Here is a 27146-nt window from a genome sequence, read left to right on the forward strand (position 1 = left end):
AATCACTGAAGTTGACGATTTCACTCATGTCGCTATGTTATCGTGATCCAAAACAACCGGCAGTTTAGAGAAACAATTTTTTCTTGCTATCAAGGGAGGATAAGTTATCTTCTGAGACTAGGAAGGAGGCAAAAAGGAAAGTACGAAAGTGCCTCTAAGAATGTTTAGGAAAAAATCAAGGCAAAGTTCAGACTAAACAAGAGTGCATTTATTTTTGTGTCGCGCCTTTGTACTGAGTCACAGCACTTAAATTTCATCTTCCAGGCTGCTTACTGAGTGCTACTTACTGAGATTTGCTTCCAAGGCACCAAAGCATTAGGAGCGACGCTCAGAGTACTTAAAAGAAAAAACCTTCATATTTGCATTAAGGCTTAAAGCCTATATATTATGCAAGCTACGGGATCCATTCATTGTTTCTGTCTGGAAGTAGAAGACAGCCTCAACTAGAGAAAGGATGTATTTTTGGCAGCTTCACTAACATGAGCAGATCTCGTCTAGAGAATCTTTTTGGGTACTCTACGCCCAAAGCTCATGACAGTGGATGGCACTCATTGCAGCGTCTAATGGAAACACTATGCAAACAGCCAACACCACATTACATTTTTACCACGAGTATAATGTGTTTTTCTCTAAAATTCTGTTCAACCTTAACTCTAAAAAGCCAGAAGCAAACAAAACCCACAATAAATCTACTAAGAAACTTGAACCTCTCCAACCTGAAATGCATTTTTAAATGGTAAATTCCTAATTAAAACCAGTGACGTTTCATGAAGGAATGCCGATTTAAGAAAAAAAAAGAAATACACTTTTTCATTTAACTGGGTTACCATCACTTTAACCTCTGCATGCAAGGAAAAAGAGAAGCGTATTTTCTGCCCAAATAAAAGATCATACATCTAAGAAAAAAGAAGACAAGTAATACTTAAAAGAAGAGGAACTATCTTGGCAGGGGGAAGGGGGAATCTCAGGCAGCCAGAAAGCATAAAGTCAGCTACGTATGAGTTTCTCCCAGGGAAGACTACAGCCAAATGCCATACCATAATGAGAATATCAATTAAGAACAAGACTGCTGTATGTGTTTGTGGCGCGCCCACAATAGACCACTGTTCAGTTCCACATTCAAAATACAGGAAGGATGTCAAGAGGCAGAGAGGGCTCAGAAAAAAACTCCAAAAATATCAACCATCTCTCCCCCTAGCATATTATAAAATGCTTAAAGACAACAGAAGTTTGGTAATAAAAGGGAATTCAGTTTAGATGACAAAACTATCACATGATCCAAGTGAAAGGAAGTAGTCAGGGCAAATTCAGAGTAGAATTAAAGCACAAATATCAACATTGCAGGTAATGAAGGGTGTAATGGATTTACTCTCTTGGGAGTTTTTAAAAATCAGAAACAGACATTTTTGAAACAGCGTATTCTAATTCAAGTTAGTTCATGGACTTTTTAGCTTACAAGGGGACCAGGCTACATAATTAAAATTGTTTCTTCCAGTCACATAGTCCATAAACAACAGATTAAGCTTTAAAATTTCAGTGTAAAAAATTTATTTTGTAATTTGTTGGAAAATGACATTATATGAATAAAACTGATGTTTTATGAATAATCCTAAAGGGAACCGATAGTAGTAGTGAAAGATTTATTTTTGTATGTGAAGTTAAAGAAGATTTCCACATGAGAAAATCCAAATGACATAAAGAAAAATGTTGCTTGTCAATTTCTGTACAATATTTTTTTAAAAACACATGGTAGGTGTTCAGCTAGTTGTTGCAATCTCTGTGCTCTGAATTACTTTTAAAACTGGAGCTGACTGGCTTTCATCATGTCAAGGTTTCTTTGTCTTTTTATAGATGGGCCACAAATTCTTAGGTTTTAATTGTGCTTCTTGAAATGATAGTTAACACCGTCTTGGCCTAAAACCGTTTTTAATCCCTTCTTAAAACCAAATCAGCTGTACTGATTACTGACATTTCATGTTAGCAACATAAAAATTTCCAAATGGAGACAATGAGTATTGTTACCAAACTGTCTCAGTGTCCATTTTCACATCTCATCTAGAAACAACCTTTTGTCCAGGCCATGCAACTTCTCTCTGGTATAATGCATTATAACACTACATTATTTTGGAAAGCAGTGGCACAAATTACAATACACACGACAAATGCAATTATTACACACTGAAGACAGTAAAATGACAAGACTGTTTTCACATCTATAAATACAGACACACCAATACCCCATGAACCATTTATCTTGCTCAGGTTCACGTCATTCTGTATTTCTAATGCACCTTTAGGAGAAATTAAAATAATATTACATACAAGACTGTACCAGAAGTACTATTTCTACATTAACTGGTTATGTAGTCAAAGCAAATATAGTGCCATACAATCAAGACAGGTATCTTTAAAAACATGTCAAGTAATAATAACTAACCCCAGAAACAAAGGAAGTATTAGTACCTCTTAGTACTTGCTTTATATTTTGATTTTTTCAATATACCATTTCACCAATGCTTTCACAGAATTTTTTTTTGGACATTAAAAAAAAGCGTCTCTTGTTTGGTATGTACTCATATAAACAGAAGGATGAATCCAGGATACTATTTTCTATTTCTCATTTGCAATTTTAGTAACTGCGTGTTAAGTCTGGACATAATTTTTTAGCATTATGTTATAAAGCTGATTTCAAAAAACACATAAACTCCAACAATAATTAGTATTTACTGGTTACAGAAGATGATCAGAAGCTTTCTGTCAGAACACAGCAGAGGCTGGTAAGAGGAGCAAAGCGTATACTATGCATTAATGCACCAGAACCGGTGAAGCAGTCCTACCTTCTTTGCAATCTTAAAAAAGACTGGTTTGCAATACTTTTCAAGTATTTTTGCACTTAAACAATAGCTATAGCAGAAGCAATTTAGAAGAAGGAATTTACAGCTCCATAATTTGTCTCTGAAAGCATGTGAATTTAGAGGTTTCATTTACACATATTAGCAAGAATATTTGTTCCCTTGGACATAAGAATCCAACACACCTTTACATAAACATTTTACAAAATGTTTCAGAAAACTCTGAATGAAACCTGTATGCACACATCATAGATTAAAGTGAACATTAATGACAATTACAGCCAGGCTTCACATACTCCTGTGTTACAGAACACATTACTATGTGCAGTTAGCTGCACAATTTTAATCACAGGAAACCAGCCTGTTTACAATGCTGTTGTCTTTCGGCAGCCCTGCAACCCTCAGTCCTTCAGGGACCATACCGACAGTGGTTTCTTGTGGAACAGAGTTAACTGGTTCATTCTTCACTGTCCACAACAGAATGCTTTTCTACGTAACACCAACAGACTTTCAGCAGGGCAAAAATCTGTATGTGCCCCTAATGATGGGCTTTTGTTTTGCTGGGACACTCTATTTTGAAGTGATTAGCAAATAACTTTGTCCCCTCCCCCCAGCAGCCGCCTCCAACAATTTCACTCAGCAATAAGCATAAACAGAATCAACATTTCCTAATAATTAAAAAAAATATTGTAAAATGACACAGTAATTGTAACCGTTGGAATTTCTAGACTTTGGAATACTTTGCATCTCAGCCTCACTCCTCAGCACGAGTCCTTCTGCATTTACTACACAGAAAATCAAAACTAAGAGCTTGCTCTAGAAAAGCTTAACAATCACAACTGATACATTAACAAAACTTGATATAACAAACATAAACTGACGTTATAGCTAATTAACAGAATAGTACTGCTTCTTTAAAAGACAAGTTTTACTTTAGATTTTGCATACTAGAACACAAATGCTATGAAGAGAATACCCACAACATGTCAAGTCGCGTCAGTATCAGTTGACCAGCTTCATAGGAGTCGAGACTTTTTGTCTTCTGCCTGTATAAAGGGAACTCTTCTGATATTTAAAAGCAGGCAGCCAAAAGCCTAATCCACTATCAGGCAGGCGAGACAAAACAACAAACTTCTCTTCTGACTAGTTTTTCAGATGTGCAGAAATTCCTTTTTAACCATTTCCTGTAAGAGGAGTCAGAATACTGTCCAAACGCAACCCCCATTCAATGTCACACTGAAAAATTTAGATACATGACAACTAGCAGAAATTTGGCCACACTGCCTGGTCTAATCTTGAATATAATCAAAGTTAGATCACACAGTGAAATCAGTAAGTATTTTGTCTATCCAATATCTGTAAGTTTCTGTGATGCAAATGAGAAACTTTCATTAAAACAAGGGCTACTGAACTGCTAGAGCATAAAACCCCGTGATCTCTCAACACAAATACACATTTTGTGAAGATTCAATTGTAATTCAGACAGACAGATATTGGGTTGCCACCCTCAAACATTAAATCCCCAAACTGAAACATCTAAAAGTAATCATTAAAACATGTCCGTATATTTTTGGTTTTCGCTTTCTAAACAATATAACCATATGCAATACAGTGATATTAGAGGACTGTTTTTCATCACTTTAGGTTTTTGTACCATCTAAAGATTCTCGTGTGGAGGTCCTGCTTCTTGCACAGCAACATTTACCAACAAATAGGCTTGATGCTCTGTTACCTTCCACAGCTCCCTATTGTGGTACTCCACTTACCCCAGAGGTTTCTTGTGCTGCAAGTCTGAAAGAAATCCATGACCTACTGAATGAAATAATATTCACAAGCAGTAATATCAAAGAAGTGCTAAAATTAAAGAGTCAAGTAGATAATTGATAAACCACTTAATTCTTTCTTCTGCCAGTTCTGTTTCACATCTGCTTTTCCACGCAAAATGTTTACAACCTTCCCATGGGTGCCTCTTTCCGTGGGATTCTATGCCCTCAAGGAAACATCCCTGAAGGTAACAAATCCTACTGGAAAACACACTGAATAACAAGGTCGCAGTCAGCAGGGGCTTTATCTTTGTTTAAAGACAGTTTGTTCTTTTAAACCCTATTTTTCAATGTTAAGGACTATGCCTGAAGCTCGCTGTTATTCATTTCCCAGCATAATTCTACAGCACACATTACAGCCCCAACCCGTATGAAAGTCCGAAGCATATTTAAGACGCTACTTTGTGACCTCTACAGCATTATAGGTTACAGCCCCCCACAGCTTCAAACTTTTTCCTGTGTGATACACTTATTGTAGAACAGTAAGTTCTGTTGCAAACGATCAACCTTTGCATTCAAGTTCCTTACAAGTGACATGCTGTGCAATTAAACAGTGAACAAAACTACTTCAATAGAAGGTTTCATGAAGTAGTTTATCAACTAAAATGAAGATTCTCTGACCCGGTATTCACGGAACAAGACAGTCTGAAGCAGTACATTAATTCTGTCTGAACAGACAGGAGTTTGCTTCTGTCATGCCACAGAACTGATAGCTGCCATCATTGCAGCTTGTTACTTCAGGCACTAACTTTCAGTAACCCTGACAGAGGTTATGCTAATTTAAAGTACTCAACTTCTTTCTACATATTCACATTCGTGCAACACAAATTATTTTTTATGTAAAAAAATGATGATAATCTAGTAGCAATGAGAACCCTGAATTTCACTTTAATTTTGACTATTTATGTGATAGAATTGAAATACTCATATTCTTCTTTTACTTTTTTGAGGAACTTTTATCTGCAAAATGTAGGCTAACTGTAATTTGTTTTTAAAAGTCATCTGTATTCTTATATATTCATAATGTGTTACTTGTAGAACAGGGTTACATTTGCTGCTACCTGTGTCAGAAATGAACACACCCCCAGATTTTCTTATGCCTTTACCTACAACAGCAGGTAAGAAAAAATGGTGCCAGGTAAACTCAATCAACCCCATGGCATTTCAGCTTCTACTCCAAGCTGCTTCCTGGTTTTGGGACCATTCCACATTTGGGATTTTTCACTTGTTTTATTTTAAATCAAGAACTTAACTTTTGGGGGGAAGAAGAAAGGAGAGGAAACCCAACCAAACCAGGCAAAACATTTTTCTCTATATATTAGTTCAATTCCCACTGCACACAATTGGCAAAAAACTGTCTTCTAGACAGTAAGAATGACAAACGTCATTGTATTACATACACAAAACCTGAAATTCTGACCATGCAAACCTGACATACCAATGAAGCTAAATGCCAACAGGAAAATGTTTAATAAATGTTAGCAGTTTGTTAATAGGCACATTTCTCATTCATACAGAGGATACTACATGTTTCTTTGTGGTTAATGCCTTGCTACTGGAGAAAGAGGAAATACATTAACTGATCTATTTCAAGAACTGCTAGAATAAAATTCCTTGACCTTTCAGTTTGCTATACATTACAACAAACGCTGCCTGTCAGACATGGTCCTACTGAGTTCCCAGAACAGCATCTTAGTAAAGCTGGAATGACCGAGGTTCATTCTACTGAGGATGAATATGAAGTAAAGGACAGAAGGTGACTGATATGGTATGTTTTATTAAGGTGTAAGCCTGAAATGATCGTAGCTTCCTTTCAGAGGGAAAACACAACCCCCTAACCCCTAAGAAGTGCACAACCAAAGGACTGTGTATGCATTGTCTTCTTAGTAATCCAAGGGGTAAAAAGGAACCCAGAAAGAAATCCTCCTCATTGCCTTCACAGGGTCTGTCTTTTGGTAGCAATTTGGTTACTTGGCAGTTGTAAGGAAAACAGAGTCCTTTGCCAGTGTTGGCAATAGCCAAAGATGCCAAGAGGCATTACATACGCTACCACTCAGTACTTTATCATCTAAATCTTACATTGACGTATTTTGTATGCTTGGAAATACCAGAGGAACTAGAAGGTTATGGTATAGAGCACTGAAAAGGTTTTCCATTCTGTTATGTAGCTAAACATTGGAATATCTGCTGTATCTTTGCTCTGGTCCTTCTTTCCTTCTTTGCTTCGGTCTTTACTGCTCAGCCCAGCCCTCAGGAGTCCCAGGCTTTGGGGAAAGTAATGGGGAAAGAAGACTTCCCTTGGGTTGAGGAGGATCGAGTGAGGGATCAATTAGGTCAATTAGATATTCACAAGTCCATGGGCCCCGATGGGATGCACCCGAGAGTGCTGAGGGAGCTGGCGGAAGTAATTGCTGGGCCGCTCTCCATCGTCTTTGAAAGGTCCTGGAGAACAGGCGAGGTGCCTGAGGACTGGAGGAAAGCCAATGTCCCTCCAGTCTTCAAAAAGGCAAGAAGGAGGAGCCAGGGAACTACAGGCCGGTCAGCCTCACCCCCATCCCTGGAAAGATGATGGAGCAGCTCGTTCTGGGCGTCATCTTGAGGCATGTGGAGGAAAAGAAAGCTATCAGAAGTACTCAACATGGATTCACCAAGGGGAAATCATGTCTGACTAATCTGATAGCCTTCTATGATGAATGATGGCATGACTGGATGGATAGATGAGGGGAGGGCGGTAGATGTGGTCTGTCTTGACTTAAGCAAGGCGTTCGACACGGTCTCCCACAACATCCTCATAGGGAAGCTTAGGAAGAGTGGGCTCGATGAATGGACAGTAAGGGGGATAGATAACTGGTTGAAAGACAGAGCTCAGAGGGTCGTGATGAGGGGCACAGAGTCTAGTTGGAGGTCAGTGACGAGTGGTGTTCCCCAGGGGTCAGTACTGGGTCCAGTCCTCTTCAATGTATTCACCTGGATGAGGGGATAGAGTGCACCCTCAGCAAGTACGCTGATGACACAAAGCCGGGGGGGGGTGGCTGACACACCAGAAGGCTGTGCCGCCATACAGAGAGACCTGGACAGGCTGGGGAGTTGGGCAGAGAGGTACCTTATGAAATTCAACAAGGGCAAGTGTAGGGTGCTGCACCTGGGGAGGAATAACCCCATGCACCAGTACAGGTTGGGGGCTGACCTGCTGGAGAGCAGCTCGGTGGAAAGAGACCTGGGAGTCCTGGTGGACAACAGGATGACCTTGAGCCAGCAATGTGCCCTGGTGGCCAAGAAGGCCAATGGCATCCTGGGGTGCATCAAGAAGAGTGTGGCCAACAGGTCGAGGGAGGTCATCCTCCCCCTCTACTCTGCCTTGGTGAGGCCGCACCTGGAGTACTGTGTCCATTTCTGGGCTCCCCAGTTCAAGAAGGACAGGGAACTGCTGGAGAGGGTGCAGCAAAGGGCTACTAAGATGGTTAGGGGACTGGAACACCTCTCTTATGAAGAAAGGCTGAGGGACTTGGGTCTCTTCAGTCTGGAAAAAAGAAGACCGAGGGGGGACCTTATCAACACTTAAAAATGCTTAGAGGGTGGATGTCAGGAGGATGGGGCCAGGTTCTTTCCAGTGGTGCCCAGCGACAGGACAAGAGGTAACGAGCACAAACCTAAGCATAGGAAGTTCCACCTAAACATGGGGAGGAACTTCTTTACTTTGAGTGTGGCAGAGCACTGGAACAGGCTGCCCAGAGAGGTGGTGGAGTCTCCGTCTCTGGAGACATTCCAAACCCGCCTGGACGTGTTCTGTGCACCTGCTGCTCTGGGTGACCCTGCTCTGGCAGGGGGGTTGGACTAGGTGATCTCCAGAGGTCCCTTCCAACCCTACAGTTCTATGATTCTATGATCTATCTTTTGATCAAAACTTAAAAAAGTGCAAATATATCCAAGTTTAAATTCCCTCAATAGGTTACAATCCTGCAGCAAAACTGCAGGCAGTCATGAGCCGTGGGGGAAATCACACAAAGTTCAATCTGAAAAGAAGTCTATACAAAACTATGCAACTCCATACACTAAATCCACTGTGCTTATGTACGTGGGTGTACCCATTTTTTAACTGTAGTACTTATACTGCTAGTTTGGACAAGCAGCAATTTTAGCTTTTAAAATGAGAAAAGAAATATTTCTACTTATGCATTTTACATGGCACATTGCTTTTTACAGTCTTCATAGGACATCAAATATTTTCACAATTTGTTCTAAATCAATCCTTGATCCAATTTTTTTTTTAAACTGATATGGTTAAAAGCAGATTCAAAGACACATTTATGCTTATAGTGGTTCAGACCACATGGTTAAGTATCAAGATGTTCAGTAACATCTGACTTCTATGTTCTATTCCTTCGCAAGGGGATAACATTTTACCTTCCGCATACATGAGCTATCAACAAATTTTAGCTCTATTCTAGAACATACTCATTTTTAGCAGAAACTACTACATGCTATGCACTTACTCTGTAAATTCAAAGCCTTCACTCTTCAGAGGTAAAAGAGCTGAGGAAAGGACTATATTCTTACAAAAGAAACTGCAGGGTGTGTGTGTTTTTTTTCCACAAACATCGTTTTAAACTGTGCCTCTTGATTTGCTTCATATTTACCAAGAAATCTTTTTTTGTTTGTTTTTGAAGTACTACTAATAAACAGTTATGCTACTCCTCAAAAGTCACACAAGACATTATTTCCTTCTATTTAATTTCAGGTGCCCCTCAATGCCTCATTCATGTATAATGAATGCAGACTCCAGTAGCTGACAGCATTATATTTCACTATAAATTAGGACTCCAACCTAGTAATTTGTCTCATATTTTAAGAGAAACCCATATTTTACTCATTATAAAAATTCTATTGACTGTAGAAGCTGCAGTTCCCAACAAGTGATAGCAGATGTTAAAAGATATGCCAGACAGTACATGTACATAGCTTGCCAAAGAGGAAGAGGGTGCAATTTAGCAAAATTCTGTATCATATGCAATACATGTAGGTAAACATATGTTATGTCAAATTGGAAAGTATGGTAAGTAAAGCCTGGGACTGAATAATCTTAAGTAAATACATGCTACACTTTAAAACCATAGTGACAGAACAAAAAGGATTTAGATTTAAGTAGACTAAGATGTTTTCCTACCTCCTCAAAGGAGGTGGGAACTCTTCAATTTCTGCTGGCATGAGCTGACTGCAGATACCCAGGGTACCCTTCAGTCCTTCCCTATACACTACAAGACATCTTCATTACGCCATCTAACCTTCTGCTATTTCAGGAACTGTCTGCCGACAAAACCCCCTCCAGCCATATTATTTTTTTGGGTCTCAACTCTATTCCTGTATAATAAACCAGATTTTTCTCTGTTCACATTGCAAACGTTTAACTTCTTTTGGAAAGATGAAAGAAGTAAAACCAAGATGAGATAAAGGTACTGCTTTGCACATGGCAGTACCAAGAAAACAAGCATAGTGGTCAGAAACACAATGACATTCAATGGTCCCAATAAAAAAACCCCACTCTTGTTCTGGAGTGTACCAGTAGTACTGTTGTCAAAGACATGGGCTCAGATCATTATTTCACAAGGTAGTTTAACACATTTGTAATTTTAAGGACATTTTAAAATCCTGTTATTTCAAAAACAGTAGATTTTTTTTGCTGCATCAGATATCTAATTCAAGCTGATCTTAACAAAAACAATGCAAATGACCTTTTAAAGATGACATCAAGCAGCTCATCAGAAAAAAGTAAGCATAAAAGACATTGAGGTTCTGGAGCCTGTCCGAAGAAGAGCAAGGAAGCTGGCAAACGGTCTAGAGCACAAGTCCTGTGAGGAGCAGCTGAGGGAGCTGGGGTTGTTTAGCCTGGAGAAAAGGAGGCTGAGGGGAGACCTTATCGCTCTCTACAACTACCTGAAAGGAGGTTGCAGCGAGATGGGCATTGCTCACTTCCCCCAAGTAACAGGCGATAGGACAAGAGGAAACGGCCTCAAGTTGCACTAGGGGAGGTTTAGGATGTATATTAGGAAAAATCTCTTCACCAAAAGGGTTGTCAAGCATTGGAACAGGCTGCCCAGGGAAGTGCTTGAGTCACCCTCCTTGTAGGTATTTAAAAGACGTGTAAATGTAGTGCTGAGGGAGATGGTTTAGTGGTAACTTGGCAGTGTTAGGTTCATGGTTGGACTTGATGATCTTAAAGGTCCTTTCCAACCTAAATTATTTTAGAAGCATGAGGAAAAGGTAATCCCTCAACACAGGAAGGGCTATAAAAAGAGTTATGTCACATGGACAACACCTTGATACGCCCCACAGAATAACCTTCCCCCCTGTCTTGCCCCCACCTTTCCAATATGGATGGAATGACCTATAGCGGGAACTACAGACTCAGGTTAAGCCTAAATAGGCTTCATTCCCAGTTCTGTCAGTTGAACTAACTTCTCACGGTTAGATCACCATTTTGAAGAAAAGGATGCTAATGACCATGAACCTCATTCCAGAGGGATACAGAATCTATATAAAACTAGCTAAATCCACAATGATTACAGAGAGTTGGGAAAGAACGCAACTTCTCACCTGCTTTGTGACATTGGTGCTAATGTCGGAGTTACAACCATTTTTGTTTTTCCCTATCCATGTAACTTTTTTGTAATGATATACTGAGAATAAAAGAACCAGTCAATGCGTACCAGGCAACTACTTGAACAACTGGAAGTGGGAGGCAGTAAGGCCTGACTGACTTCAAAGATAGAAGCATAGCTTGCTGTGCTGTTACTATATTGCCTTTGGGTATTCTCATGTAAACTAAATGCAGACTGAAAAATCATTCTGAAGAAACCTCCCAGCACCAACAAAGCAGAAGTGTTATCCAAGATTTGTGGGCTGTATCCCAGGCGCTGTAGCATTTTATTTTTGTCATTGTTCAGAGTAAGTCCCAGGCTCCTGGAGAAATAACAAATCTGAAAATCTAAAGTTTTATAAGGAAAAAAAAAAAACCAACAGGTGGCCCTTACAGTTAAAAAGGATGAATTACACTCAACATAAAAAGAAGTGAAGAAAATGTAGAAAGTCAAATATGAAAACGATCCTCTTTACCTCAAAACAATATCAGTGAAGTTGATGAAATGTTCTAAAAGTGCCAGGAATACAATTCTAGCGTTCTTTGACAGATCAGAGCTCAGTAACATAAAAATACACTGTAATCAATGGGATTTATGCTTTTGGAGTAAAATATGTTGATGTACACACAGACACACACACTTGCACAGACACTCACAATGACACACCACTGATACAGGGAAGATGACATTAGGTCAAGAGGAATGGGCTAGCTAGTACAATTCTCATTTAAAGTACATACTTTATTAACCTGAATTTCACTTGATGATTCACCATATCAGTACTATGCTTATAAATACTCAGAAATGACAGAACATTAGTTAGAAAGAAAACACATGAAGTGAAAAAAAGCAACTATCACAGTGTCATGCAATCTGACGCAGAATTTTGCATTGTTGGTGGATGCATAAATTTCTCAAAAATGAATCTTAATAAACATAAAAGTTACTGTTAGCTCTTATTTGTATTAGTCTTGTGTTTAAGAGGCCCAGTCATATATCAGTGTTATGTAAGGTATTATAAAAACAGGGAACAAAAATGCTTTCTGCTCAGAAGACTACATATAAGACAAATTCTCTATATAAGTTTCTATGACAGAGGAACAGGAAGAACAAGAAAACAATGAGATGATGCTGACTACCACAGTGATCTATATATCCCAGGAACACAGAAAGTGAAATGCAAATATATGAAGGAAGTTGAAAAAGGAAGGTATTTCAGAGAATGAGTATGAAATAATGCAAAAGAAATTTTAGAATAGCCTCTGCTTTTAGTGTTCTTTCAGATATGGTCTTCCAGAGAAGTTACCTTTTAAAGAAAAAGCATACAGCACTGGTGATGATGATCCAGCCCACCTGCTGAAGGAATTCTTCAGACAGTTCTCCCTAAGGCTTGGTCAATGTTCTTCTACACTACTTGGGAAAGGAGTTTCCATTGCAGTGTGAGAGACAGTCCCTCCCACTCCCTGCGGCTGAGCATGCTGCCTCTGCTGGACTGGGATAAAAGCCAGATTTGGTTCCCCAAATAGCAAGGTGCTTTTCCTGCCAACATAGCTTCTTTTTTTTAACAAATATTTTCCACTTGCTTTTGTCTTACAAACATATCAACTAAAGGATAATTAAAAATAGGAAGACAAGGTATTTTAAAAATGAGAAAGTATTATTTCACATAAGCATAACATGTTCTGAGTTTACCAAGACATCTAGCACACACACACTTTCTGATCTGTTTTTGCAAAAGAAACACATTCATGTTTCACTAAAACGTGTTCCACTTATTAGTTTTAACATAATCAGCAATCAAGAGGGTAAGGACCAACGTTGATCCCAAAAGCTTGAACCACACTATGTGATTCACATAGAAAGCCATTATTCAAATTTAGATGTAGAAAAATTAGATGATTCATGAAAATATTTAAGCTTTTTATGCACAGCTGCTGGTTTGATTTTATTTTCTATATCATATGATAGATATTCCACCAGTCTATTCATGATTTAAAAGAAAAGAAAAGAAAAGAAAGGAAGAAGGAAATGAAAGCATCCTGAAAATAGAAATCAAAATGCCTCTTGCTTTGTTTTTTCCAAAGGATATAACAGAATTGTTAAATTAATACACTTTGCTCAGAAAAGAGCAAATCAGGGATAAATGTATGAAGAGCTTAAAACATTTTCAAATAGAGAACTATAGTATCAGCAATAGCTGGACACTGCTGAATAACAGATACTTTTACAAAAGACATTAAAATTTACCGTGCCAACGTCCAACACTGAGAGGGTAAACAGAACAAACCAAAACACATCCAGTAGAAAGCTTTAGCCAACCATGTAAGAGGCTAAACTGAGGTCCCAACAGCATTCTTTCTAGCAAAAGAGAAAATATGTTTCCTTAAAAGTCTGGACTTCAGGACTAAATCTGTTTGGATGACTGAGCTCAAAAGAAATACTCAGGGAATCCTAAAGCGTGCATGGATGCATGCTCCTTTGAAACATTACCATTAGCAGCAAGCAAAGAATAACAGACATAAGAGAAAGATTCTCTTGAAAAATCAGTATGCCTTAAATATATGCCCTATGAACATAAATTAAACTCTAAAGGGAAAAAGTGGCTACACATACAGATGTGATGCATATAGCCGCTCCAAAACTTATTTAATCTCATTTAGTTAAAACTGTACGCGTGTAATGTGTTATGCCAGCAAAAGGTAAAATAAACTTTCTTCAAAGTTCGTAACGCTTCTACTGCAGGTATACTTGCAGAAATAACAACACTTACCTTGACGATTTCATGTACAAAAATAATGTAACAAACTTTTAAAATTAACAGCCAAAAGATGTCAGCCTAGAGAACTATCTGACTTGGGACAGACAGATGCAGACAAAGCCAGTAGCAGAGAGAGGCCCCATTCACACAAAAGCTGATATTGTTCTCCTGCTGAGTGAAAATCTCACTTGTAAATCGAACGACATCTGCATTCAGAATCACCCACAGAAAGTGTCCCTGGAGAGGTGACCAAACTACTTGACTCAACAGAATAAAGATTCCTCTTGTCTCCTTCAATGTAGGCAGCTGCATAAAATAGCAGCTTCTGGTTTTACTTTTTAGCAAACCTTGCTTCCTTTGATGCACCGATAGAGGTGAAACACAATGTAAAGATCTTTCCCCATTAGGCACAGCCTTGATGGCCAGTATACTTTTCAAAACTAATAATCATTCAAGTAAAATCTTTTGTCATGCTACAGAAAACAGCCAAATGCTAATGTCTCCAAAATTAGTAACCTCGTCACATTTATTTCCAACTTCTTTATCAGTACTGCTGACACAAGACAGCAATGCCTCCCAGGATCTCTTTCATTGAAGTCAATAAAAAAACCTTAATCAAAGCATTTGATAAGGCTTCTGAAAATCCATCAGTAATAGAAAATAAAAAAATAATAAAAATTAATATAAAGCTGCTTCACTACTTAAATTTAGCTCTGTTTTTCCATAAAGTTATTTATATCCTTTCCTTAACTTTATTACATTCTTTATTATCTAAATTGGATACCAGAATGAAACAATCTATAAAGCTTTATATAGGCATAAACGCAGACAGTTCTAAGTCACACACAGGAATGTCCTACAGCATTCACCAAAATTTTGGTCATCACATTTCTAACAGAAGCGAGGAAAAAAACAAATCTGTCCAACCCAGAGTTACTCTTTTACTTTACAAGAAAGATCAATTAATTAAACAATAAATATTTTTTTAGGTAGTGTATATTTCTAAATGGCTGCTTCTAGAAGGCCCTTTTCTTTCCTCTCCCCAGTAAACAAAATCAAGTTTCTAAAAATGAATTGTGTAACTTTTGTACAGGAAAATGCCACTCAAAACAGAAGGATTCTGTAAAATGATAACAAAATCACACAATGAAACTATTCAATAAGGCCACATCAGGATATGCTGGTATATTGCAGCATTTGGCCCAGTTTGAATGTAAATTACTTTTTAAGTAGTTGGCGCCTTTCTCCCCCTTGTTTTGAACAGCTTTGGCACCCAAGTAAAATGGAAGATAGTGTTAAGATAGCTACCTAAACAGACACATATATAGATGTAAATGAAACAATTAAAAATAACCAATATGATGATAGGAACCCTGCTTTCTATGGCCTTCAGAGATGCCTGTCCTCATAACACCTAATGAATTACTGAGAAAGATGACTTCGATTTTGTGATCTATATCACCCGAAACAAACAACATGTGGGTAACTTGCACTCTTAACATAAAGACTGTCCTTTCTTTTTTTTGCTTTCAGAAAAACAGTTAGTCCAGAAGCAAAAGAAAGTATTTCAGCAGCAGGACTGAAATCCTGATCATGTGCCTAATCTAAAAATAAGGATAACTCTTGAGAAAGAGTAGGAACATGAGAACAAATTTAACTGTGGAAAAATGCCAAGGAAGAGGAACAGTAGTTTTAACGCGAAGTGACAGCCACAACTTCACAAGAGATTATAAAATTCCTACTTAGTGGAATATAACGCTTTACAGGTGACTTGTTCTGGTGGCCTCATTAACCCCAAATACTCTGAGAGGAATATACAGTGTCCCTGACAGAATTTCATCCAAGAACAACTAATGATTTTTTTCAGAGTTCTGAGAAAAAATGGAATAGTATCAATGCATAAGCAGAAATCAATCATCTCCCACATTCAAGATACTGAAATAATAAAGCTACCCTTTCAAATAATACTTTCTGTAACTTCCTTCAGTCTTTCAAATCTGTATTTCACAACATTGCAATGTTTTAGAATTTTATTTTGTATTATTCTGATCAAACTATCTTTGGGAAGATTCTATCATCCCCCTTCCACATAGCATAATAAAACAAGAAGCCTTTTTGATAGCATTTTGTTCTCAGAAATATGTTATAGTGTGCATTTAAATGTATCCCTTCCTGTCTAAGAGAATGACCATGACTTTTAAATAAAATAATGGCAAAATGGTATGAATTCATTGCAGTTTTTTCTTGTTTAAAAGGCTACAGCAGACCATTACAGAAACATGAGATCATTAGGCAAGTAGTATGAACGAGACTGGTACTGTAAAAAACAGAAAAAAGCAAAAACATTACAGAAGCGTGAGTTAATGTCTGCTAGACCTGTCACATGGCAAAATAATTAACCTAGGGCCTTTACCAAAGCCCAAGAGTTATAGGACAACATAATAACTGTAATTAATACCTAAAACCTTCCCATATGAGTGACACAAGTGTTTTGGTTCTTATTATTACACTCATGTTATTGTCTTCCTGTCCAGATTTTTATTTCTCATTCTTATTACCTGATCACCTTTCTATACTGCAGCATGCAGTATAAAAAGACAATTTAATTATTTGGAACACAAGCTACAAGAACATGCACTGGGAAAAAGATTCATATTTTAATGCAAATTGCAAGATGAATTGTTAGAGATGCAATTCAGGGAAGTCATGAGCTCTTAAACCCTTCTTCCTGCATGCTTCATGTAATTTCATTCAATGATGGTTTAATGTAAAATGCATAAACAGTTATCAAGAACAAAGGTTAGAAGAACTGTAGAATCTCATGCCAGAGTAATGCCCTCATCACTTAACAGCTAATTATGTCAGGTTCCTTGAGTCATACGGGCAGCTACGTTGTGGGGAAGCTTTACCAGAAGGCTTATGTTCCCATACAGGCCAGTTCAGAACCCTGCAGCTGGGTCCTCTTCCAGAAGGAAGTATGTGTGTATTTGAATCCTTAAAAGTTGAAGCATGCACAGAATCCAGGTGGCCCACTATTCACCAGTCACTAAACAAATTGTAAGAAGCGTACAAATCATCTACAGATGGTGAGGGATGGAGTGTAAGCCTGCAGTGGTGCTGAAGGTCCCTGTTTTTGCAGAGAGTTGAAGTTCCACAAATACTTCTACCTCAATATGATACGTATGTTTTCCCAAATTCACACGATTTTGCAGAAAAAATACAATGTATTTGCTGGTTAGGCCTTCTTGGTTAAAAAACTACTTGGAAATACAAACAGGATTTCTGCATGTGACAAGATAACATGAAACTCTGAAAGCAGGAAGTCCTCAAGGCACAGAAAGATAAGAAGCGTGCAAGCCTTTTTTCTGTCAAACACCAGACTATTTGCTTTTCAAAATTATTTTTGTAAAATAGAGTGCTTTAGTTTTCTGGTAGAAAAAAAATAATAAAATCTATGAACCATCTGATATCACAGTTGATCTGTACGTGTAGCCAGACAGTTAACTATGCTTACAGACAGATGGTGAAGAAACGGGAACCAGATCCTGATGATGCCTACCAGGAGGCAGGATATATTCAGGATAAAACAAAATATTATCCAATGAACAACAGATACAGAAACGCATTCAAATTGCTTATCACAGAAAACTTACATCTAGTAGCGTGTGAAGATGCTGATCCTGGAAAACACTGTGAAGAAAATCTAAATCTTTTTCGCTGCAATCTGTAAGTGCATGAATTTCTTCCAGGCTGTCCAGCACCTGTGAGACTGCTCCTATGGGGCAATAAACAGGAAAAAAAAGAAAGAATAAAAATCAATAAAGCAAAGACTCATGGTAAACTGAACTTTGGAAAAGGAAACTTTCGTTTCATCTGGCACAATGGGAACAGGAACTTTAAAAAGCTGGAATTTTTACAGGAAAACTCACTGAATACACTTTATGTATATCAACAGTGCCCACATATAGTGTAAATATACAAAAGAAATGGTTTAACTGAAGAGCGGTAAAAACCTGTTGTTATTAAGCTTAGCTTTGTTCCACTTTAGCCTGATTTCCAATGATGTCTTACAAAGTTACTTGGATTATCTGCCCAACTGCCTGTCCTCACCATTCTCACCCCAACTTTCTCTTTTTTCACTTTTTGAACTGCTGGCTGATTTCAAATACATATTCCAAATCAGTAAAAATTTGGAAGAACCAATGCTCTCACAAATTCTTTTAAAATCAGCATCTGGATAGAGGAGGGAAGAGAAAGACCTGACTGCTGTGTCCTCTGGGGAGCAAAAAAGCTGTAACATGAGCTCTGGTTTTTGTTCTGTTTGTTCTGCTTGCCTAGTTATCTCAGACCCAGTTATAGCACTTGCTGCCTTTTGACCAGTGGATTGTTTTGGGTCATAGGAAGATGGGGATGATTTTTACATGGCATAAGGGTGAAAAGAGAAGCGAGAGGGATATGGGGACAAAAAGGAGAAAGAGGAGGTATTACGGAAGGTGGAAGTGCATGAGGAGAGCTGAACTCACAGCAGGGGAAGATACAGGATCACAACACAAGTTAGCCTTACTAGAATGCTCACTTTGGCTTATCTAAACACCCACAGCCCATGGTTTCAGTTTTTCCACAGTGGTATAAGCATCTGGAAAGACGGTAGCACACACAGTGTTAGTCTGCAAAAATGCTGGTGTCTGACAATGAACTGCTGAATGCTTTTTCATAAACAAATTCTTAATTCTGGATACAGAATTCTACCCCTTCTGTATTTCACTAATTTCTCCTTAATATGTTTATTCTGTTTACTTATTCATTTGCCAGTGTCCTTTTGTCAAGATAGATAATATACAAAAAATCGCTATATTTCCTGAAATTCCATCCTCCTTAACTCAAACCCTTTTATAATCTATTGCATTTTCAGAATGTAATAAAAGCAAAAAACCTAACCCCTTTAATGACACAAGGAAACAAGTTAAATTCACTTATTTCTCTCAAAACCTTGAAAAATTGGAATAAACATAACAAAATACACAAAAACGACTGTAACAAGGCTTGTGACCTCATGGCTTAGAAGGACGAGTGAGTTACAAGTCTAGAAACTCTTGCATCACATTTAGTACAAATCTCAACCTAGGATTCTCCTCACAGTTCCTTACACACCAAGGATAAGAACGAGAGTATTGCCCTCACTCACAGCTCATGGCTCAGGAGAAGTAAGACTTAGTCCTCTCCCATTAAATGCGTCTGACTACTTACTTCCTACTGATGTATTAATTTGTTCCTTTAAAAAAGTAGTGGCTGGTCAGCAAATAAAACTAATGGTTTGCCTTATTGTAGTTGCTGTGTGTGGGGTCAGGTGCACTGAAGAAAAGACCGCTCCGTCTTTGATATCGAATCAGCGTTCTCAGCTGGAAGGAACTGTCCACGTTCCTCTGCCTGCGCCACAGGGAAACCTGAGAAAATACAGGGACTAGGAATCTGCTGGTAAGAGCATGGAAAGATCACAGCTAAGCCTCAAGGCAAGGAAGAAAAACATTACGTAGGGACACAAAAGGGAAGGCCTTGAGTTTCTTTTAACATTTTTGGTATCTCAATTAAAGGTTGATGAATGAACTTAAGAGATCTTCAAGCCTGAAGGAAAGTTGGCAGAAAGAAATTTGTTAGAATTCTCTTTAATTTCTACTCTTGTCATGCTCAGACTTTAAAGTAATTATTTTTTTTTTTCTAGCAAAATTTTGCTTTCTGGGTTCAAAGCCCTTTCTGTGTATTTAGAGTGTTTACTTTAAGGAAAACTCAAGAGAAGATTCACTTCAGAGGCCTGGATATCTTAAGAGTCTCTAATATTGCTCAATGTTGCTCATAAGTGCTAAAACTTGAGCCAAACCTAGAACCAATGCGAAGTATGTTCAAAGTTGTCTGCAGTGCTGTATTAGTGTGAAACACTGAATGCTCTGGACCATCACATTATTTGACAGTATTATTTACATTAGGAATTTTATTTTGTGGAATGCTTTGAGGTCTTTCAAATAGAAATAAAAGTTACTCTTTTTAGTATTTGCATCTCAACAACCTTTCGATTAACTGCAATTCCAGACATTAAGCTTTGTTCATTAGGTCTTTTTTCTCCTGTCCGTTGGTCTCATTGAATAGATGGCTGTAAAAGAAAGTTTCCAAGAATATCCTTAACAAATTTGACAAGACGGTCTTACAGTGACTTTGTTAATCCCTCAAAATCACAGTTCTACCTTGTTTTTTTTTTTCAACTTACGATCTTATGCTGTATTTACTGCCATGTCTTTCATGCATTTATAAATAACATGCACCTGCATGAGAAAATGGCATAGTAACCATATATTGACAGCATTTTACTGCATAAAAAGAGTGATAGAACAATTCTACAGGCATTTTTGAGAACACCTGAACTCTTTGTGTTACAGACATCTGGGTAAAGTCCAAGAGTACCTTTCAGAAGAGTTTTAAATCCAGATAAAAGATACTACACAAAATAAAATTAACCAGCCTTTACAGCTCATCTGTCCCTAAAAAGATGAATATTCTATCATACTTAAACTAAATTTCTAACCGTTGGGGAAAGTGTAAAAGCACTTAGTATTTACAACTAAAGCTTGTATCCTCTAGAAATAGGATTTAATCTCTTTTCATCATTGCAAATGCACCCCTTTTAGCCTCAGCACAGATGATAAAGGAAGGACCTAAGTGGGTTACTATACAGTCACACAATCTAAAAGCTCAGATTTCTCACGGCCTGTACCAGTTAAAGACAGAATCTATACATATAAAAATTAGAATGATGCATAAATATTAGGAAGCCAGGATAAAAAGGAAGTTGACTAACTTGACTGGCTTTGTTTGTTTGTTTTTTAAGACTCGCTAAAGTAAACTTTGTTAGAAAATGCTGCTTACTGCCACAGAACTTCCAAGTACCCCCAACCACTTAGGTGAGATGAATCTCACCCTGCACCTTAAGTTACTATAAAAAAAAATATATACACATGTGATTGCACAGGAAAGGTTTTAATTACAGTGATACAAGTAGAAGACTCTTCTCCATAGTGATAGTCCAAAATCCTCATCAAACATGGTTCCGTGAGAAGACTGTGGTAACTGTGGATCCCAGTGTAATTGCACACACGTTCTCAGTGTGCAAATGAGCAGTGTTATTCTGTGCTGTGCACAGAACTTTGTCTTTCTTATACTCCCATAAGACTACCTAAGAAAGGATGGCTGCAACTATTCACAGTTCCCTTGGGGCTGACAAGTCTGAAAAGTTGAAAACTATGGGCTCTCACTATATTAAGAAAAAAAAGTCAGAATGCTTATGACAGTCTTCTGCAGTCAGTACTAGTACATGAAATGTTTTTATAGTCAGTGGCATGACTTCTTGATGATCATACCAAATTGCTTCTAAGAAGATGGAGATGAACTGAATAGCTTTCTGCCTACTGAGGCACATCTATTATTTGTCAGTTAGGCATATTTGCTTTATAAGGCAATAACTTGGGATTATTTCTTCAACCAGTGTGTCGTGAAAGTTATCATAGGTATTTCCTGCAGGTTCTCTTACATCATTTATGGAGACGGCCATTCAGAAATCGTTCTCTCTTACAGCTGAATTCTATCTCTAGAGTCTTTGTAGTTCTCATACAGTGCCCTTAATGCCACCTGAAGCTACTATGGACACTGGTTCATCAAGTTGCAAGTAGACAAAACTTTGGGAAACTAGAGTGCTGTTATTACATCCTGGAAGCTACCTATTCTAATCTAGAATGGGTGGTTTGGCTAGAGAAACTGAACTTTAGAGGTAGGTAGGAGTTGATTACCTCTCCCCAGAAGAGGAGAGATGAGAATAAAAGATAACGGAGAATAAAATAAAAGACATCTTTAAAATACTATTCCAAGAATTGTCTACATATTCTCCAATAGTAATATGTCTCCATCACAAACCACCCCAAAAGTTTGTTTTTCCGAAGCTCAGCAAACAAAGCAGATACATCTGACTTCCTCTCTTATGCAGGAGGCAGTACAGAGAATTAGTAGCTTCTTTTCATGCAGCAGTGATCTGTGACAGTGTATAAGTGTCCAGGTAAGAAGATGCTTGCTGCAAAACACAAAGACTACATTGTGACTAAAAACAAGTTCCGAGAGAGGATAAGAGAATTATCCCATTTATTTTTTAATACTGAAGATTACAAATGCCCATTTAAGTCTTGATCAGTTATAAGTTCTCTTCCGAGCAATGAAAACTTGTTAGAGGAAGCCTGACCTTGTCTAAATACAAAACTATAAAACCGTGACCATGTGACCAACCGATGACCGTGTGACCCGCCTTCTGGATGCAGGGAAGGCTGTGGACATTGTCTATCTGGACTTTGGTAAGGCCTTTGACACCATCCCCCACAGCATTCTCCTGGAGAAGCTGGTGAATCATGGCATAGACAAGTGTACTCTTCGCTGGGTAAAAAACTGGCTGGATGGCCGTGCCCAGAGAGTTGTGATTAATGGGGTGAAATCCTCTTGGCAGCCGGTCACCAGTGGTGTCCCTCAGGGCTCAGTTTTGGGGCCAGTTTTGTTTAATATCTTTATCAATTATATGGACAAGGGGATTGAGTGCACCCTCAGTAAGTTTGCAGATGACACCAAACTAGGTGGGAGTGTTGATCTGCTTGAGGGTAGGAAGGCTCTACAGAGGGACCTGGACAGGCTGGATCGATGGGCCAAGGCCAGCTGTATGAGGTTTAATAAGGCCAAGTGCCGGGTCCTGCATTTTGGTCACAACAACCCCAAACAACGCTACAGGCTTGGGAAGAGTGGCTGGAAAGCTGCCCAGCAGAAAAGGACCTGGGGGTGCTGGTGGACGGCCAGCTTAACAGGAGCCAGCAGTGTGCCCAGGTGGCCAAGAAGGCCAACAGCATTCTGGCTTGTATCAGGAATAGCGTGGCCAGCAGGAGCAGGGAAGTGACCGTGCCTCTGTACTCGGCACTGGTGAGGCCTCACCTCGAGTACTGTGTTCAGTTCTGGGCCCCTCTTTACAAGAGGGACATTGAAGTGCTGGAGCGTGTCCAGAGGAGAGCTACCAGGCTGGTGAGGGATCTGGAGACCACGTCATATGAGGAGAGGCTGAGGGAGCTGGGCATGTTTAGTCTGGAGAAGAGGAGGCTGAGGGGAGACCTCATTGCCCTCTACAACTACCTGAAAGGAGGTTGTAGAGAGGTGGGTGTTGGCCTCTTCTCCCAGGTGAATAATGACAGGACCAGACGAAATGGTCTGAAGTTGCGGCAGGGGAGGTTTAGATTACATATTAGGAAGAATTACTTTACTGAAAGAGTGGTCAGGCACTGGAACAGCCTGCTCAGGGAGGTGGTTGAGTCACCATCCCTAGAGGTATTTAAGAAACATCTGGATTTGGCACTTCAGGGCATGCTCTAGTGGCAGAGACTGTAGGTTGTTTGGTTGGACTCGATCTCAAAGGTCCTTTCCAACCATGAAGATTCTATGATTCTATTCTGTGATTCTATGACCTTTATGCAAGTCTCCTGCGATTAGTATTCCAGGAAATGACTCTGCAAAAGACGTTATAATAACCACTATAATAATAGCATATTTTTATTACAGAGACACTGACAAAATCTAAGCCCCTTAGATTTGTAGAACCATACAAAATTAAGTTCCTGACACCAACCACCCATTGTAATCCTCTTCATTGTTATTAACTGCCTTAATTTGGATTGGCTTTTCAACTATTCTACGTGTTGTATAAATAGGTAAGTAACAATGCCTTCAAGATTTTACAGTGTTTTTTAAATGGCTAACCAAAGCTTAGCTGCTGTTTGCAATTTCTCTATATAGCACAATTCAGTTCTTATGCCAGTCAATCTACAATCAACACAAGCTGATCTATTCCAGTCTCATCCCTTGGCTGCCTTCTTGTGTATAGCTGCTGCAAATGAAATTAAAAAACAATCCTGGCTCTCAAAGCACAGACATTTTAGAAGGTAGGATATACATTTCACTTTGTTCATGAAAAGGTCTGAGGTTGGCACATACAGCCAGGACAGAAGAAAAACCATCAGAAATTCTTAGATTTTAGAGAGATCAAATATCAGAATCCCTAAATGTAGTCACTGGATACAATCTCATAAAAAATCAAGCATGGGCATTATTATGAAGTGCAATTATTTTCAGGAAAAAAAATAATATTGTGAAATTCTGACAGAGCACATCTGGTTAAGTGATAATGAGATAATTTTTACCAATTCTGTAATGTGAGATTCATGTTTCCTGGATTTTATTTTTATTTTTCACGTATGACAAATACTACAAAGATTCTTTGCTTCTGCTTTAAGACTAGTGACACTTATACCTTTAAATGACCTATCTAGTGATAACTGTATAAATCAATGCCTCCAGCAGTTTTTTTTTGCTGGCATGTGATTACAACACCCTAAAAAAACACAAGGCATAAATGTTTAACACACTAGGTAATTAAGCACTGTATCAAAAATGCTGTGGAAATGAAGGGTTGTCTGTCAACTGAGGCTTTCAAATCACAATCACATACACATGTAAAACTGTTCACTTTAGCCAAACTTGAAAGTCTAGGCTCAATATCAGCATAATTATAAAATACCATGCCCACGTTATATACAAGGCCAGGTTTGCCTTAGTATTAGTGGACAGGAGTTAGAAATGTATAAGAAAGAACACCTCTATTTCCTACTGGTCCTGTAAAGAAAATACTAGACATTTGCTGCTTCCATTAAATGCGAGAAAAGAATCTTTTACAGAGATGGGACCTTTCCACTACTTCTGCTGATGTAACTTCTTAGATTAAGAGAAAGGCAACTGAGGACCAGATGCTCTTCATCACTTTAAACTACATCTGCAAGAATCACAGGAGCTGAGATGCCTCTAACCTCCCACAGTAATTTGATGCTCTTTGCTGTTCACTCTGTTCCAGAGCAACTATCCCTGTAAGGACAGATGACAGCCAAAGCATGTGTGCATATATACGCCTGTAACAGTTTAAAATAAGATGGGAGATACATGTTTCACATATATACACAACAGCGTAATTAAAACAAAAGGCAAGTAAGGACTCTATCCTCCTCAAATTTGAGCTATATAGTGTTTAATTACTTCTTCCTTCTTGGACAGAAACCAAACAGCCAAGTTTAGACACTCTCTAAATTTATAAATAAGCTACACTCACGCACTTCTGTGAATGCTACTGGGAAGCAATTAAGACAGTAACAACATATATACATGCACACACTATATAATATTTTTATATGTATATATAATAATCAGGAAGAATCTGGGGAGAAACCTAGAAAGATAGAGTTTTATGGAGACTACAGTGAAACTGCAGAAAGAAGGCAGTTGTTGTGATGGAAGGGTATTGGGATTTACAACTAAATTAAAGAAGGTAAAAACAGCTATGGAATACAAGAAGGGAAAGAGGGGCATGTAAAAGTCGGAGAAGAAAACCAAAGGAAATAGGTGCAGGGGAGAAAAACAGGGAGAGACAGGAAAAGACCAAACAGAGAAAAATGAAAGGGAAAAAAAAAAGGAGAAAACAAGAGATAAAGTGTTCCCAAACAGAAGCAAAAATGCAGAGGCCAGTACTATATATATAGAAATACAAAAAAGGAGGGTGTGAAGGAGGGAGAGGGAAACTGATGCTTGATTTTGAAGACAGTCTTTGTTTCATTCTGCACGCACAGGGGCACTGTGTGTACGCACGTCTCCAGCTTTCTCCTGTCTCTATGCTTGGGACCTTTACACAGAATTTGCCAGTTCTTTTTCCCAGTTACCTCTCACTGTAAAGCTAGCCAAAAATATGACAGAAGGCAGTCTAGTGCGGTGGTAAAGAAATATGTAGTGAGAAGGTACTGTTTTTCAGATCAGACCCGCACCTTACAAGTAGCACACTCACATGCAATTAAACAAATAACTATTTTAACAAATGAATGTCCTTCACTATTACTTCCTTAGATACCTTCTTCCTCATTGCAAAAACACATGGAAACCCTCTTCTGACCAGTATGAGGGCAGCACATCCTATCAGTCAGTAAGTTTATCGAAGAAAGTCTCTATGTACAAAAAAAAAACCCCAAAAAACAGTGGCAAAGGCTCTGTATGAGGGTTTTTTCCCCCCTACAACTATATAAAACTAAGACCGTGGCAAAACTTTTACATAAAAGTCCCCTGAGTTCTCACTCTCACATTACTGGACAGGCATTCTGAGATGGGGAAACAGGAGGACAAGGAACAACATCCCCCACAACCTATAAGATCAAAAGAATGAACCAAACAACAACAAAAAAATCCATGACTTTGATCATAAATGGAGACATGGATATATGTTTTGCTGCCCTGACCTAGCATGGAAGAAGAACTGTTAGCCTACAAATCTTAAAATGCTGCCAGAAAAAACCCACTTTTTACAGTCTGTATTTTGAGATACTGAATTTGTTGTTTTTGACATGGTTGTGGTTTATATCAAAGTGTCTAGAATTTCACACCTTGTCCTCTGTCTAGTATAGTCTGCAGGTTTTAGAAGGGCTTGTGCTTTCAGTCTCTCATGAAGCGTGCAGCTAACTTGCAGCAGAACCTCCTCCCTACATGTCAATAATATTCCTTCATTAAGGAGACACTTATTGCATAGTTATTTAAATTAGGTGTATGCATATACACAATGCATATGCATACATCATGTACCACATCAACACAGAATGATAAAGAAAGTTCATGCAAGTGGATAGCAAGAAAATAATATAGGACTAATACTACAGTATATGTTTAATGTTAGGAAAAAAAGCCCATTAGTCCATGAAAACACAAATTTTGGAAGTAAAACGCAAAACCAAATAATTTTATCCTTTATTAATTCAATGAGAATTAAATTTTGCTTCAGTTGTTTTGCAAATATTGAAAACAAAAAACCAGGTAATTTTAATACTGCCTCTGATGGAGAATCTTCAGAATTCCTTGGAAATTGTTACTTCTGGATAAATATACTTTCAAAGTTATAGATAGATTTAGTAAAAAATATACAGGCTCTACT

General features: G+C 38.3%; 1 protein-coding gene across 7 annotated transcripts in view; it reads right to left on the reverse strand.

Moving 5' to 3' along the window:
- The window catches only part of CASK (calcium/calmodulin dependent serine protein kinase), a 225486-nt gene that overhangs the window by 50167 nt on the left and 148173 nt on the right, over positions 1-27146 (reverse strand). For 5 of the 7 annotated variants that reach the window (XM_054189175.1, XM_054189174.1, XM_054189173.1 and 2 more), the window contains one exon: positions 17722-17843. In XM_054189175.1, coding sequence (XP_054045150.1) covers positions 17722-17843 — 122 coding nt within the window. Of the gene's footprint in view, positions 1-3832; positions 4790-12616; positions 12871-17721; positions 17844-27146 lie in introns of those variants that run through there. The other 2 variants (XM_054189177.1, XM_054189176.1) reach the window with 2 other exon arrangements.

The sequence above is a fragment of the Rissa tridactyla genome, chromosome 1 (genome assembly GCF_028500815.1).
Source record: "Rissa tridactyla isolate bRisTri1 chromosome 1, bRisTri1.patW.cur.20221130, whole genome shotgun sequence".
Lineage (NCBI taxonomy): Eukaryota > Metazoa > Chordata > Aves > Charadriiformes > Laridae > Rissa > Rissa tridactyla.